The 17,562-nt window shown below is 34.9% G+C and overlaps 1 protein-coding gene across 4 annotated transcripts in view; it reads right to left on the bottom strand.

The window, feature by feature from the left end:
* The window catches only part of Ccdc146 (coiled-coil domain containing 146), a 131,419-nt gene that overhangs the window by 92,516 nt on the left and 21,341 nt on the right, over positions 1 to 17,562 (bottom strand). For all 4 annotated transcript variants that reach the window (XM_071613372.1, XM_071613369.1, XM_071613368.1 and 1 more), the window contains one exon: positions 12,922 to 13,105. In XM_071613372.1, the coding sequence (XP_071469473.1) occupies positions 12,922 to 13,095 (174 nt within the window). In that variant the 5' untranslated portion in view covers positions 13,096 to 13,105. The remainder of the gene's footprint in view (positions 1 to 12,921; positions 13,106 to 17,562) is intronic.

Here is a 17,562-nt window from a genome sequence, read left to right as displayed (position 1 = left end):
TCAACCACAAGAAGGGGAAGTTATACTTCATGTATGTATGATGTGTCAGAATACGTTCTACTGTCATGTATAACCAAAAAGAATAAAGAATTAAAAAAACAAAACAAAAAAAAAGGAATAACAAAGTTCAAAAATGTTAGTTGGCACACAGTGCTAGTATGAATAAAGGGATACACTCTTACAGTGGGAATGTAAATTGTCACAACACCTAGGGAGAATACCTTGGTAATAAAAACAAATTTTAAACACAAAAGCTCATGATCCAGCATTCCACTTCTGGGTGTATATCCAAAAAATGATAACAAAACTGAAATCACTATCTTGAAGAGATATTTGTATACCCTCGTTCATAGCACCATTATTCATAATAGCCAAGAGATGGAAGCAACCCAAGTGTTCACTGACAGATGAACGGATAAGCTAAATGTAGTATAAATATACAATGAATTATTTAATCTTAAGAAGAACCAATTCAGATGTGTGCTGCAACATGGATGAAGCTTGATGACATTATTCAAAGTAAAATAAGTCAGCTGCCAAAAGAGAAATACTGTAGGATTCCATTTATAGGAGGGACCTGGAGTAGTCACCTTCATGGAAACAGAAAGTAGGATGGTGGTTGTGGGGCTAGGGCAGAGGAATTAGGGAATTATTATTTAATGAACATAGTTTGTTTTGAATGTGCAAAAGTTCTGGAGAATTGGTTGTGCAACAATGTGAATAAAATTCATGCTAGTCAACTATATACTTAAAAGTAGTATATTTTATCTCAATTAAAGATTTTTAAAAATTAAGCAAACTTATTGACCCAGCAATGCCATTATTAATATGCCCTTTTAATGATTACTCCAGTGTGAAATGATGTATATATAAGGTTATTTAACCTATGACCTAAAAGTCTTATAGCAAAACTGATTAAAGCATGTTCCATTTTCATTGAAATACTATGAAAATCATAAAAATATAAAAATTATGTATGTGGGGAAAAAGTAACTGCATTCATCATTACTACCACTTACTTGTTTGGGAATAGACTTTCTGTAAGGCTGTACAAAGGATGGTTAATCAGGGCTGGGGTTGTAGCTCAGTGGTAGAGTGCTTGCCTTGCACGTGTGAGGCACTGGGTTGGATCCTCAGCACCACATAAAAATAAATAAATAAAATAAAGGTACTATGTTCATCTATAACTCAAAAAAATTTTTTTTAAAAAGATGGTTAATCATGTTTGCTCTGGGGACATTGACTTTGGATTGTGAAACGGGGTGGGAGTCTTAGTTTGCACTGAATATGTTTATGCACCTTTTGAATTTTGTACTATGTGCATAATTTATAAATTTAAAATAGCTTTAAGAAAAAAAGCTAATTTGTGACTGAAAAAACTTTATTACCTGTCTCCTAGATACTGTTCTTTAATTTCCTTTTCTGGCTTGCATCTCACTGCTTTACCACTGAAAACCTGATCTTGCTTGGCTAATGAAAACTCTGGTGATTGATAGCTTTGCCTTCAGTGACTTTTCTAGTGTTGATTCATTTAACTGATGTCACCTGTACATTCAGATGACATACCAAATTTCCAGTCCTACTCACTTCTGTTTATACTCCATATAATCTACCCAACAGACAACAGTACCTTCTCTTCATCTGTTTTTTTCATATTTTTTTCTGTTCCTTTATTTCCTTCTTCTCCCCCTCTTATAGTGCTGGAGGATCAAACCCAGAGCCCTGTGCATGCTAGGCAAGCATTCAACCATTGAGCTATACCCCTGCCCTACCATATATATATATATAGTGTAAAAGGTTTTTCTTAATTTTAATCCTTAAGCTTCCTTCTTTAATTCCTAATATATTTGAATAGTTCCTGGATTACTAAAGGTACCATGTTTTGCAAGATGCACATTTTCTACTGAGAGTCACAAGTTTTCTTTCTTTTTTTATTTTTAAAATTTATTTATTTACTCTAATTTGTTATACAAGTCTATTTACTTTCTCTCTCAAGAATTTTCTTTCACAAATGAAAAAAAAATACCATTAGTTATTTCTCCTATTCCTCATCTTAAAATGCAACATCTGTGATATGTTTACTTGCATAAACTAGTATCCAAGTTTAGATTATTTTCAATATGTAATCAAGTTGTTATAATAGTAGCTTAAAAATAAAAAATAAAGAATTGACACCTTGTTAAATATACCTAAAAATAAACATGTGCATACATGCACACAAGGTCCCCATTATATCAGTAAAGGAATAGAAGCAGATAAAGAGGAAGAAAGAAAAATTAACTGTACAGGGTTAGGGTTGTAGCTCAGTGGCAGAGTGATTGCCTTGCATGCGTGAGACCCTGGGTTCGATACCCAGTACTACATAAATATAAACAAATAAAAATAAAGATATTGTGTCCATCTACAACTAAAAAAAAATGAACCATATAGATGAGGGACAGCAGGTCCACTGCCACACTTTCATCTTTCCTATTGCCAGGCTGGCATTATTGTAGATGTTCAGTAAAGACTTTCAGAGTGAGTAACAGAAGATAACCTCGTGGATAGAGGGGAGAGGAACTATGAGTTCTCCCCAATTTTCAATGCTCTTCTGACTCCCACTTGCCATAAATCACAGTCTGTTCAGATAGTTCTCTGATAACATCCAGGATTCCTGATCAGAACCAATCTTCATGATTATCATTTTTTGAAAGTGACAAGAATAAAGATACCCTCAAAGGAGAACTTCCTTTCTCTGCTCTGTTCTATAGCACATTATTTTACTGATTGAATTTAGGGGTGTTAATCTGCTCTACAAAATAAAACATGCCCTGTATGCTTGTAATCCTAATATAAATCTTTAATCTTTGTAAATATAACTACGTTGATACCCACATATGTAAAGTGCATTCATGGCACATCCCAAGGACTTCTCCCATACTGGAAAGAATTTTAAATTCCCACCCCAGTGTCAGAGTAAAAGAAACAACAGAAACAAAACAGAACAAAACAACATACCTCTATGTGAATAGTGGAACCTATCTCTATTGTTTAATAAACTTTCAGTCTATTTAAAGTCTTCTGATAGCTAAATAAAATCTTGAAAAATTATTCTTGTAAGGATTCCTGGAAGTGTGATGAAATAGTGAAAGTTTGCCAATAGAAAGATTTATATAAAGATTTTAAAAAGAAATTTCACAGTTTCTTAAAAACACACCCTCATGAGTATAGCTATTAATGAGGTGTGATAAAGAAAAAAGTAAGGAAGCGAATAAATATGTAATTCACAGAATGTTACATATTTATCTTTATTTTTCATTTTAATATAAACTTTATTTTAAAAGTTAATTTTTCAAAGCTTAAAATAGCAGTGTTTAGATGTGTGACTGCCAAGTGAATAATGTCAAGGGCAATGTGTACTAAGGTAAGAAATGGAAGACTGGCTTGCCTTAATGGTTCTGCCCAGATGTATAACAGGGCAAGTTCAATTTTTTAGAACATTTAACCTGGAAATGACATCTCAAAATTCCTATTCCTTATGGAATAATTAGAAAAGTCACAGGCTTAAAACTATTTTGACTGTAAGCTCCTTGATGGGGGAGTCTTATCATCTTTGTAATCAGTTACTTGATCAAGTTATCAAATAGAAACCATTTTAATTCCTTGAAAAATATTCTAAATGTCATTAGGAATTATTTCAAGAAACTCATCAACAACCCTATAGAAAATGAGTGAAGGGCCAGACGCAGTGACGCAAGCCTGTAATACCAGCAGCTTGAGAGGCTGAGGCAGGAGGATCAAGAGTTCAAAGCCAGCCCTATCCAAAAAAAAAAAAAAAAAAAGCAAGGTGCTGAGACCCTGTCTCTAAATAAAATACAAAATAGGGCTGGGGATGTGGCTAAGTGGTTGAGTGCCTCTGAGTTCAAAACCCAGTAACACCCACCCCCTCCACACAAAAAAAAGAAAGAAAGAAAATGAGTGAAGGTTTGACAGTTATCAGAAAAGCACCAATATTTTCAGGAATTAAAATTTTTAAAAAGTTTAATTAGCATTAAGAGAACCAAATATATAAAAAATATCTTTTGAGTATGTGAATATCCTAGTAAAGAAGTAATAGTTTCCCCATTTTTTAAACTGGTACATTATAATTGTACCTAATGATGGGATTCCTGGTTACATTTTCATACATGCACACAATATATTAATATAATTTGGCCAATCACTTCCCAGCACATTCCCCCTTCCTTTAATCTACTGATCTCCCTGATTTTCATGAGATTTCTCCCCTCCACATTTCTTTTCCTTTTTTTCTCTCTTATTTCCACATATGAGAGAAAACATATGATCCCTGACTTTGAGTTTGGCTTATTTTATTTAACACAATGTTCTCAAGTTCCATCCATTTTCCTGCAAATGACATAACTTCATTTTTTTTTATGGCTGAATAAAACTCCATTGTGTGTACATACATTTTCTTTATCCATTCATCCACTGATGGATACCTAGGCAAGTTTTAAAATAAGTAATCTTAAAAGTATGCAATCAGGTCAACAATGGCAGTATCTGTTTATAAATATGCAGTGGTAGATGATGCTGTTCAAATACACAAAAATAGGAAGTTACAATCTTTCCAGAAAGCAATCTGAAAACTATCAAGTGATACTGTGTCTACATCTCTAGCCAGGGACTTTCCTGGAAAGCTCAAATCCACACAGTAGACATTCCCTTCAGATCTGTTGCTTCTTCTGTCACTTCCTCTACTATAATTTAGCCAATGTCCTATAAGAATCTAAATAACAATTTAGAATCTTTCCCTCACCTCCATCCACTCAGACATTAAGTCCAAAATTTTACATTTCTTTAATATCTCTGCTTAATGTATTTGTTCCTTCTTCCCATTGCCACTGCTGTAGTTCAGCCTCTCTTCATATCTTATCTTAATGGAGAGAAGATGAAAATGGAGAAGATGCAAGTCAGGAGACATTTACAAGAGAACCAGCAGACAGAATACCCAAAGAGGGTTAGGTCTGGGAAGAGAATCGTGTAGTTCTGATCATGTTCACTTTGAGGAACCTTGAAGGCCAAAAATATTCCAAGAACACATACATAATGGATGTGGGCAAAGTTCAAGGACAGAAAAACAGATTGAATACAACCTGGGGATATGCATGAAATAGACCCTCTCATGTCTTACTGCCTTCAAAAAGTCTTTCCATATCAACTCATTCCACAGTGATTGATCCTTCCACACCCACATATTCTATTTTATTGACATTTAACATTTCAAGCTTCTTGTTCCCAATCAAAGCTAAAGAATAGGAGCCTTTCCTATGCTTTATGTCTGTGAATCCCTAAGGTGTCTAGCACAATCCAGCACACAGGAGGTGCTCAAAACAAAAGAGTAGTTAAAGGGATAGATTAGATTTCAGTAGATTTAATAATTACAATCTCTCCTATCATAGTGCCCGGTGGGTGCAGTATAAATATCTGCATTAAGATTTAATGTCCCAGGCTGGGGATGTGGCTCAAGCAGTAGTGTGCTCACCTGGCATGCGTGCAGCCCGGGTTCGATCCTCAGCACCACATACAAACAAAGATGTTGTGCCCGCCGAAAACTAAAAAAAATAAATATTAAAAAAATTCTCTCTCTCTCTCTCTCTCTCTCTCACTCACTCTTTAAAAAAAAGATTTAATGTCCCTCATTATTATTAAATTAAGATTTAATGACCCTCATTATTCTTCACAAACTTCTTGATATCTCAGTTCTCATCAAATCTAACATGAAACTAAAACTTAGATACAAACACCTCTATTTATTACACATTTTGTAAGAAGTCCAACATAGTTTTATATATAACCAGGTTTAATGAGGGATCATATTATCAACAAACCCACTTCATCTACTCACCCACAATATCTCCTCATCTGCACTACTTCTATAGAATCCCATATTTTCTCCTGATTCACATGTTTACTGCCTTAGAGTTTCCCTGCATTGTCTGCCCGCTCTGCCTTTTCTCTACCTCTTGGCTAAGTTAAGTCAAAGACTTAAAGATTGGCACAAGAATTATTCACGGGAAATGAAGAAAAAAAGAGGAGTCAACTGACCCTTGGTGAAAAGCAAAGAGCCAAAAAGCTTATGCAAAACAATATAATGTTTTTGGTTTGGGCTGATGCATTAAGACAAAAATGATTTTATCACTTCCACGTCCCAGAAAAGTTCAACTTCTGACACTTGACAACTAAGGTCATTTATAAATCAGTACTACTTTACATAGCACATAAAGACAGAAGTAGGAATCCTGATTTAGGGAATTTCAGGAGAGTTATAACATAATAATCCTGGGTGTGTTTCAGTCTCTAACATAAGGCCCAGCAGAGTATAATTGATACAATCTCTTTCAGAAACTATTTGAGGGTCTCTATTAAAACTGAATATAAACCTAGACCATGAAAGTAACCCCATTTGGGGGGGGGTACCAGGGATTGAACTCAGGAGCACTCGACCACTGACCCACATCCCCAGCCCTATTTTGTATTTTATTTAGTGACAGGGTCTCACTGAGTTGTTTAGTGCATTGCTTTTGCTGAGGCTGGCTTTGAACTCGTGTTCCTCCTGCCTCAGTCTCCCAGGCCATTGGGATTAGCCACTGAGCCCAGCTGTAGTAACCCCATTTTGATGTACATACCCATGATAAATAAAATTTCAGTACAAAGCATGTGTAAGAATAGTAGGACACTACATAGGCAGTGAAAAAATAAACATTGCTGTATATCATGCTAATGATATTTTCATGGACACAATGATGAGTAAAAGAAACCAACCAAAAGCATATGGTATGATTCCATTTATACAATGTTTAAGAAGAGGCATAACATATGGTAAGGTCACAACAGTGTTTACCTTTAATGGGATCAATGACTGAGAAGGGTCCCAGGGAGACCTCTGGGTTGCTGGAAATATAACTGGAAACATGGTGGGTAAAAAGATAAGTGCAAGAGATATTTAAATCCTTAACTGTCAAAGAACACAGAACTTGGAGAAGAATAAAATTCAGCACTGAACAGAGTGGTGGGAAGCATATGTAAAAAATTCACCAAGCTGTACACTCACTGGCATGCTATGCATGTTATATACCTTGTTAAAAAAAATCAAATAGGAAATGGGATGTAATTACATTTTCAATGGGACAAGAAAAATGTGAAGTTCCAGGCCTCATAGCAGTGATGGTTGAGTTGGGGAGCAGGTGTCCAGCATTAGCTCACACAGTCCATCAATGGGAGTCATGAGGCTCAGTGTTGTAAGCATCACTCTGAACATTCATTCCAAAGAGTGAATTAACAGTGTAGTTCCTGCCCTGTTGGTTTTATTTCTCATTGTGATCATGTCAGTGAGGAATTCTAAATTTTCTGTGCAATATCTTATGATGAGAAGATATTTAAAACATCTGTTAATGAGTACCAAGCAACCACTACAGCCTACAAGTGCGGCAAGTTAGAGGTTGGAGAAACCCCTCTGAGCTGGGTACCCAGGCAGTTTCCCGGTGGATGGGGGAATTGAGGCTGATTCTAAAAGGTTAGGAACAGAGCAAGGGTTTCAAGTATGGTATATGCAAGAACTTTATTTCAAGTTTTAGTTTGAGTGGTACAGTCTTTTAAGAAGCAATGTGATTAGGCAGATTTGTGGGTGGCCATGATCTTATATCACATATTTGCAAGTCCACAGTGCCAGGCTAATTGTGTAAATAGCATAATAACAATAAATGTTCAAGGTGGTTTGGTTCTTTCAAAGTAATGCCAAGCCTCTGAACCTTTGCAAATGGATTCCTGATAGCTTTCTTCCATTTGCCATCTGAACTCTTGTTATTCTGCAGATATACGTAGTATATTTTTAGATGACTTTTTTGTTGCTGCAACCAAAGGACCTGACAAGAATAATTTTAAGGAGGAAAAGTTTATGTTGGAGCTCACAGTTTTATGTTGGAGGTCTCAGGCCACCGACAGCTTGCTCCATTCCTTAGGGCTCAAGGTGAGGCAGGATTTCAAGGCAGAAGAGTATAGTGAAGGGAAGTGGCTCACATGATGATCAGGAAGCAGAGAGAGCCTAGGCTCAGCTCACCAAATATATACTCCAAAGGCACGCACCCCAGTGACCCACCTCCTCCAGCTGCAACCTAAAAGCATGCAGTTACCACTCAGTTAATCCCTGCTAGGGGATTAAATCACTGATTGGGTAAAAGCTCTCATAACTCAATCATTTCACCTCTAGACCTTCTTGCATGGTCTCACACATGAGCTTTTGGGGGACTCCTAATATTTAAACTATAACAACAACTTTATACAAAGATGGTTAAAAACTTTAAGATCCCCCTTAAATCTTAAGAGAAATGTTATAAGAATTAGAAAAACAAAGCTACAGGTGCCAAAGCTCAACAATGACTTGGTAGTTTGGGGTTTTTTTGTGTGTGTGTGGTGCCAGGGATAGAAGCCAGGATCTCATGCATGCCAGGTAAGTTCCTCTACAACTGAGGAACACTCGCAGTCCCTTAGTGGTGTTTATTATGCAAAATAGTTGTCTGATGCTAATAATTTATTTTGTAAGATCTCAACAGGTTTGAGAAAGAGTTCATATGCAGCAAAATTGTTAATGTTGATATTATGCATAAGAGTGGATAAGTCATTTCTTTGACACCATTATTGAAATCTCTTGTGTATCCATTTGCTCAGACTCATTATATCCAATGTTAAATAACTATACTTTGTTCATGCATGTGTATTGAAAGTTTTTTGAAATACTTAATAAGTTGTTCGATTGAAGATAAACACAAACAAATTGTCCTAAATTCTCCTGTGGTTTTCATTTTTGCTTTTTTAAGCCAAAAATGAATCACCTTTTGTGATTCATTTTTGGCTTTAAAAAAACATGATTATATAATTTTTACTCTTAGCATAAATTTGCTAGAAATAAATAAGCTTAAGTTGTTGTGATGTTTTATTTCTTGTTACGATTTCTGCCTAAATTGGTCTTGAGATCTCTCTGCCGAGAGTAGCCATGAGCCACAACAGCCACTATTTAGAAGAGACCTGACCTGGGGAGCAAGATGTAGGGAGGAAGTTAGACATGGGTGTGTCAGTTAAATGAGACACTAATGAAGAGGTGAAACAAATACATGAAACAGAAGAAATGTATTACATATACCAGAGAGTTTAGGGATGGTAATGGAGGGTGCCTGATGAGAAGTCTGGAGGAGCTCAACCAACATATAGGAGCAAATAAGAGAGGACCTATCTGTGCCTTAATTAAGGTTCATGGGCCTTATCCCTTAGATATTCCTGCAGGGGTTGTGAATTGTCTGGTTTAAAGAAAACACATGTGAAGGGGGGAGGAGTTTACTTATAATGTTCTGGTGTTGACCATTAAGTTTTATCATGGTTAGCAGCTGTGTGTTAGGTTTGGGACCAGTGAGATGAGGAACAAGTGGGCTGTATCTCAACCACATGGGGAGGGGATGATTTAACTAGGTCATAAGGGACTGGAATTCAAACAACTTATGACAGACTTGAAAATGGATGATCATAAGTACATTGTTAAAAACTCTTCGGTAGCAATGTTAAGTTAATTTATGACAAAAGTTTAGCCTTAGTATTAACAGAATTATTAAGGATAGAAATTTTATTGCAAATTGGACACATGATGTGTTTTAGCAGAAACAGAGAGCCATGATCATGTATAAGTACATGGTTTTAAATATGTAAAAGTACACATAGAAATTGATATAAATTTGTGTAGATGCAAATATTCATGTACCTGTTTCTAACTCTGTCCACTTAGAGGGCCTAGAATCAATGACATACCAGTAGTAATGACCATAACCAGCATTAGGATCTTAGTTTTCAAATATTATTCTTCACTAAAGAAACTACAGATTCTCCAAGAAATGGCTGATTTGAATGCTGGAGCAAAGAAGATACAAAAAGAGCCTAAAACACATTCTTGTACCCAAAAGTAAGGAATTGCACAAGGAATTATGACAGCAGTTTCAAAGGACAAATGAGCCTACCTGAAGACATGCATACTGGCCAAATCAGGAATAATTAAAGAATAAAAATGGATAATAGCAATAAGGGATTATAACCCACTAAATAAAATAAAAATCCATAAGTCCATATTGCTAAATAGTCAGATATATAAATTGGAAAGTGAAAAACTTCTTCCTTAGAGTAGGAAGCCACCTAAAACAATTGTAGAAGGAGCCGAAGGTAGTGGCTTGCTTCTGTAGTCCCAGCACTTGGAAGGCTGGGGTGGAGGATCTCTCAATAACAGGGCTTGAGACCAGCCCAGGAAACACACTGAGACCCATCTCAATAATGACAACAAAACATTTGGGCTGGGGATGTGGCTCAGTGCTAGAATTCTTGCCAAATATGGGTTTGATTCTCTGCACTGGGAAAAAAAAATTCACCATTTGGCAAGAATCATCAATAGACGCCAACCTAATAAGTAAAAAGATTTTGGGTAATATACATCCATAATCTCAGATATCTCCCCATTAAGTGTTTATTAGTTTCAAACATAAAAATAATGGTAATAAATAGAGAAGAAACTTGGAAGTCACCACCTTAAGCCAAGTGATAGAGGTTAACAAGAATAGTAATGGAACAAATCAACATCCTGTGTCTGCTATGAGATACAGGAGAAGAAAATAACATGTCTGATGATCCTGCCCAAAATACATACTTTAATCTGATGATAAGAACATCAGACAAATCTAAATTGAAAGAATTTCTACATAATAACTGGCCTCTACTGTTTAACAGTGTCAATATTATGAACATTTAAAAAATTCTAAAGAGCTATTCCAGATTAAAGGAGACTAAAGAGGTGACTATTGAATGCAGTGTCTAATATGGGAGTTTCTTTTGATATAAAGAACATACTGAGCTAGGCACGGTGGCATACGCCTGTAGTCCCATAGGCTCAGGAGGCTGAGGTAGGAGGATTGTGAGTTCAAAGCCAGCCTCAGCAAAAGCAAGGTACTAAGCAACTCAGTGAGACCCTGTCTCTAAATAAAATACGAAATAGGGCTGGGGATGTGGCTCAGTGGTTGAGTGCCGCTGAGTTCAATCCCCAGTACCCACGCCCCCCACCAAAAAAAAAAAAAAAAAAGAACATTGAGATCTGTATAAGGTCTGTAGGTTAGATAACAGTATTGTAGCAATATTGATTTTTTATATAATTGCACTATGGAAAAGAATGAACTTATTTTTAGAAGACACAATGGTGTATTTAGTTATAAAAGGGCATCTTCAAAGGGAGGGAAAATTGACAACGAAAGAAGGAAAAAAAAGGATAAAGTAAATGCAATAAGATGTTAACATTGGGGATTTGAATGAAGTACCGTAGGAATTCTTTGTACTATCTTGCAATTTCTGTATGGCTGAAATTATGTCAGAATAAGAGAATAAAAACTATAGAAAAAGTAAACAATTTAGTAATTTAGATCCTACACACACACACACACACCACTATCATTTTTTAAATTACTTTTTCATTGCATTTTATTCCCCTTTGGCTTTTGCTTCCTGGTTTTGAATAAACTGCATTACTGCTTTAAGAATTCTTAAGCTTATTTTTACTGTGCTTGTAAATCTCTTGTCCTGTTGTTAAGGTTTAGATCTGAATTATGTTTATTAATTATGTTTATGAATTATGTTTATTAATTTGGTCTCCAATGCAGCAGCATCCCCAAAAGGTTCATGTTTTGAAGATTTGGTCCCCAATGCAGCAGTATTCAGAGGTAGGACTTTTAGGAAGTGACTGTATCATCAAGGTGCTAACTCTATCAATGTATTAATCCATTGATGATTTCATAGCTGAATTGACTATTAGAATGTGGGCTTGAAAAGAAGTAGGTCACACTGAGGGCATGCCTTTGAAGGGTAATTTTGTCCCTGAACCCTTTCTCTTTGTCTGCTTTCTGGCTACCATTAGGTGAGCAGCTCTATTCCACTATCCCTCCCCACTATGATACTATGCCTCTTTACAGGCCCGTAGCCAACCATGAACTGAAACCCATGAAACTGAGCCAAAATAAATCTTTATTCCTTTAGGTTGTGCATGTCAGGCATTTTGTCACAGTGACAGAAAGCTAATGCAAAATACTTAAAGTTAATAGTCAGGAATTCAGATGTCCTCTAAACAACTTCTTCTTTTTCTTTTTCTTTTTTTTTTTAATCATAGCTCACAGGCATGACGAAATAACAGTTCTCTATGTGTTCAGTTAATTTTTTTAAATCCAACTCTTCTCATACATGGGTATTTCCTTTCGCTTTACAAAAATCAGAAAATAAGAATATGTAATTGGTCATACCCGCCTTTTTGCTTCTTTGCAGATAGGAAGCAGATGTCAGTGTTCTACTTCAGTAACTACATTTAATCAGGTTAACAATTTTCTATTATTTTATGACAAGATCTTTTATCTTCATTGCATGAAAGTAAATTTTATATATAATTAAATATTTTTATTTCATGTATCAATCTATAAAATGTACTTAACCAACTACATATATGAAAAATACTTTTTGTGCTTTAAAAATATCAAATCCTATACTACTGCACTAGTCCAGAACTATATGACAAGCTCTTCAGATGAAAAATCAGGACCCATTTTGTTTTAGAGAACTTCAAACTGTATACATTGTCTATAGGATATATGTAATAAAGAATTTTGATGAGGGGCTGAGAGAATAGCTCAGTGTTTGAGCACTTGAATAGTGTGCTGAAGACCCTAGGTTTAATCTCCAGGATACACACACACACACACACACACACACACACAAAACAAAACAAAAAACCTTTTTTTTTTTTTTACTTCATCTGAATTTTTAAGTAGATGATGATTCAGATTGTATTATAGTAATAATTATGCAAAGAGAATATACCTCATTCAGACAAATGAAAGCTGGAGTTTCAGACAAATCCACGAACCGCTCATCTTGAATGTTAATTGTGGGCACTATGGCATAGGTGAGGTCTTTTTGAACTTTTTCATCCTCTTCTTCCTCTTCCTCTTCCTCTTCCTCTTCTTTTTCTGTGTCTGTGGAACTATCTCCCATTTTCTCAACTCTGAAATAGAATCATTCCATATTCAGTTATTTATAAGTTTCTTTACTTATTAAGTAAAATTAATGAAAAATAGTAAAATTAGCTAAACTCAAGTGGAACAAGCTTTTTTAAAACTACATTTTAATTATATGAAGTAATGGAATAAGCTGGTCTTTAATGAAACTGCAAATCAGAAAAGCTAGCTATAATCTTGTTACTATAAAAGGCTGCTCTGTTACAAAGATTCTTTTTCTTTATTCTTTTTTTTTTTCCTACAGTGCTAGAGATTGAACTCAGGGCTTTGAACATGCTAATATTCTACCACTGAGCTGTGCTCCCAACCTCAGATACGTTCTATTATTATAGTAAAATCCATAATTCTAATTTTTAAAAATCAGCTATTGTCACATTGATTGAAAAATAAAATATATAACTAGAACATAAGCTCCATGAGGGAAGAAACTAGGTTTCTGAGTTTACTGAACACTCAGTTACTATTATTAAATGAATAAATAGATATAACCTTTACCCTTAAAACAGAATACAAAATTAATTCCAATTATTTTGAAAAAATATAAACCAATAGACAGGCTGAGATGTGGGAATGAGAACGTTGAGGCTAGGCAGAAACAGGCTCTTGAGCCACGTCTAGGGAAGGAAGGAAGAGAGCCAATCCCATTCAGCAATATTTGTACTGGTGGCAGGGCTGGTGGGTATCTGATGTCAGGCAGTAGACTCTCTGCTCCACATTTACGCATACAAACAAAAGAATTCCAATAAGAATACAAGTCCATTCCAGCCTAGACATTCTTGAAACATGTTGGCAGGGACCTTTCCAGCTATCCCATTGGGTTAATTACATTTTACTTTCTGATACCACTATAATCACCTGTGCATACTTTTGTGGCCACCCTTAAAGTACTGTATTATAATTTACTATTTTTCATTTGTCTTTCTAAATGAATTATTTACAACAGAAATTATATTTATTTTTCCATGGAGCTTCAACACCTGGCAAATAACTCACAGGAATGTGTGCAAAAAACACATTGATGGGACAAACAAGGTTGGCTACTCTTCCGATGACCAAATAATATTGCCAACTGCAAAAAATTTCCTTGATTTTTCAGAAATAAAATGCTAAACCAATGAAGTAACAATGATTGCTTCAATTTATTAGAAAGTTAGTCCACAAGTAAAGTTTCAGAGGAGAAAAACTGAAGTTCTTGTGTGATTGCTGTGCACAACTGCTATTGACAGCTTTGAAAATTTTCCTTCCCCAAATAATATTGGCAGGCTACTTACATAATTTGCAGGGCCCAGGGCAAAAAAGGAAATATGGGGCTCCCTGATAAAAAACAAGGGAAATGTAATATGAAAATTACCAAAATGTAAAATTTTCCTTTAAAAATATTACCCATGAAATGTAATAGGGGTGCTAGTGAGACACAACAACCCAAACTTACAAATCAGCAGAAAACACTTTTGGTGTCATAATTTTCTATAATAAAATGAATAATAATGATATTTTGATTAATCATAAGATTTTTCTGGCTCACTTTTCTGCAAATTCATTTAGTATTTCCCCATTAATACTTTTTGCAACTTCATTTTCAGTTGACCTAATTGAAAGTGATGTCAGTTGCTCTTGGGAAATACAAGATAACCAACAATTTTTGGCAATTTTTAATTTTGAAAAGACTTTTCCTTGCAGATGCATCTGTTGCTGGAATTATTAAGAGAATTTACAGGCTTTGACAGTATTTGGATAAATTTCTGATAATCATTTCAAAATTCATAACACTTAGAGCTGGTAAGTCCCATAGAACAATTTTTCTAAAATAAGAGTCAGTTTCATGTGTGAACTTCGTTTTAAATGTAAATTTATTCAATATTCATTTTAATGTTTCCTGTGACATCCCATGTAACTTGTGGAGGTTATGCAAGAATCTATATATGGCTTTATGCTTAGTATCTATACCAAAACGCTCCCTATGCATTCTATTGGTATACATTCAATGACAAAGTAAAAATAAAATTCTTGGTTTAGTCAAAGCTTCACATGAAAAGTGTTTCTTTCTTTCTTTTTGTCAAATGCAATGCCATTTAAATTTCATTTTTATTTCTAAGCATGGATACATGGATATTTGATTTGTAATGCTGTAGCCGTTTTCAAAACTGATGATTTTTAAACTATGATGAATTCTTAGGAACTCCCTGATATGCTTTATTGCATCCTCCATGTGTTTGCTTTTATTTTGTGATAATTTACTTAAAAAATATTTTGCCTGAGTGCCAGCAGTTCCTGCCCTTAATGTGCAATGCCACATGGACAAGTTCTGGGAACCTGCCTCCCACGTTGGGTCCCAGAGCTGTCCTCATAAAAAGCATGAACATGATGGTTGGAGCTTCCCCTACTACTTCTGCTGACACTGCTGCTTCTGCTGCCATTACTGTCATCATTGCCACTAATTTGGACCCAGCCATTTCCAGTTTTTTGCTATTATAAAAGTGTTGCAAAGTATATCTATTTACCTTAAAATGCATTTTAAAGTCTCCTGGAACCTTGATAATTAAAATTAACTTTGAAAGCGAAGGTTGAGGTAATCAAAGCACTGTACCTTTAAATATGGTACAGCTTACCTGGCCAACAAAATATGGTTACTATATTGAATTTGGACAAATTTCTCAATTTGCTGAAGTTTTCAATTTCTATTGTCTTGAAACATTCTAAATATTTAGAACAGGTATAGCATTTTACATAGTGAAACAACTAAAAGACACTTTAACAGGGTTCTGATAGACATTATCAGACAAACTTCGGCCCTTAGAATAAAATATTTAGGCATAAATTTAACCAAAGACATGAAAGGGCTGTACATTGAGAACTATTTTTAAAAAACAGTGATGAAAGAAATTATGAAAACATAAATAAAAAGAAAGAAATCTCATGTTCATGGATCACAAGAATTAATAGTTAAAGTATCCACACTACCCAAAGTAATCTACAGATTCAGTAGATTACTACTGAATTCAGGGATTCAGCAATCCCTGTCAAAATTCCAATGCACTTTTTCAAAGAAATAGAAGAAAAATCCTAAAATTCTTATGGAATCATAAAAGATCCTGACTAACCAAAGCAACCCTGAGCAAGAAGAAAAAAGCTGGAAGCATCATACTTCCTGATTTCAAATTACAGTACAAATCTATAGCAATCAAAATAATATGGTAGTGGCATGCACTTAGGCATAACTTTAAACATTTAAATATTAAAAACATTTTTAACATAGACCAATGGAACATAACAAAGAGCTCAGAGATGAACCTATGTATATACAGGCAACCAATATTCAAGAAGGACACCAAGATTTCAAAATGACAAAGGAGAATCTCATCAATCAATTGTGTTGGGGAAACTGGATATCCATGTGCCAGAGAACAAAACTATACCACTATCTATACTATTAATAAAAATTAACTCAAATGGATTAAATGTTTAAAAGAATTGGAAAAAAACACAGAGAACAGCAGCAACAAAAAAAACCGAATTAAATATTTAAGATCTGAAACTATAGAGCTCCTAGAAGAGAACATAGGGGAAGAGTTCCTTGATGTTGGTCTTGGCAATGAGTTTTTGGATAGGACACCAAAGCACAAGCAACAACAGAAAAAATAAACAAGTGGGATTACATCAGACTAAAAAGTTTCTGCACAGCAAAGGAAATAACCAATAAAATGAAATAGCAACTTGTGAAATGAGAAAAGATTTGCAAACCATATATCCAATAAGGCATTAATATCCAAAATATACCAGGAATTTATAAAACTGAATAGCAAAACAGAGAAAAGCAAAAGCAAAATGTGATTGAAAAACTAGACAGAGGATCTGAACAGATATTTTTTCAAGATGTAGACATGGCCAATGGATACAAGAACAGATGCTCAACATCACAAGTTATTTTGGAAATGAAAACCACAATGAGTTATAGACTCACATCTATTAGGATGGCTACTTAATACAATACAAAAACAAAAGATAAGTATTGAAGATTATATGAAAGGAAGGGGATTCTTGTACACTGTTGGTAGCAATGTAAATCGGTGAAGATGTTATGGAAAACAGTATGGAGGTGTCTCAAAAAAATTAAAAATGAAAGTGCTTTATGATCCAGAAATATTACTTCTGGGTACACAGCCAAAAGAATTGGAATAAAGATTTTAAAGATTTATCAGCATTCCCATGTTCAATGCAGTGCTATTCACAGTAGCCAAGTTATAGCTTCAACTCAATGTCTTAACAGGTGAGTAATAAAGAAAATGTGGTATTTTTACATAATGGAACACTATTCAACCTCTAAAAAGAGGGGATTCTGGCATTTATAACATCATGCATAAAGCAGAGGTTATGTGAAGTCAAATACAAATACTATATCATCTCATGAGTGGAATCTAAAATGGTCACACTCATAGAATAGGAT

This window comes from Marmota flaviventris, chromosome 1, assembly GCF_047511675.1.
Source record: "Marmota flaviventris isolate mMarFla1 chromosome 1, mMarFla1.hap1, whole genome shotgun sequence".
Classification (NCBI taxonomy): Eukaryota; Metazoa; Chordata; class Mammalia; order Rodentia; family Sciuridae; genus Marmota; species Marmota flaviventris.
This window is presented reverse-complemented; position numbering and strand designations above follow the sequence as displayed.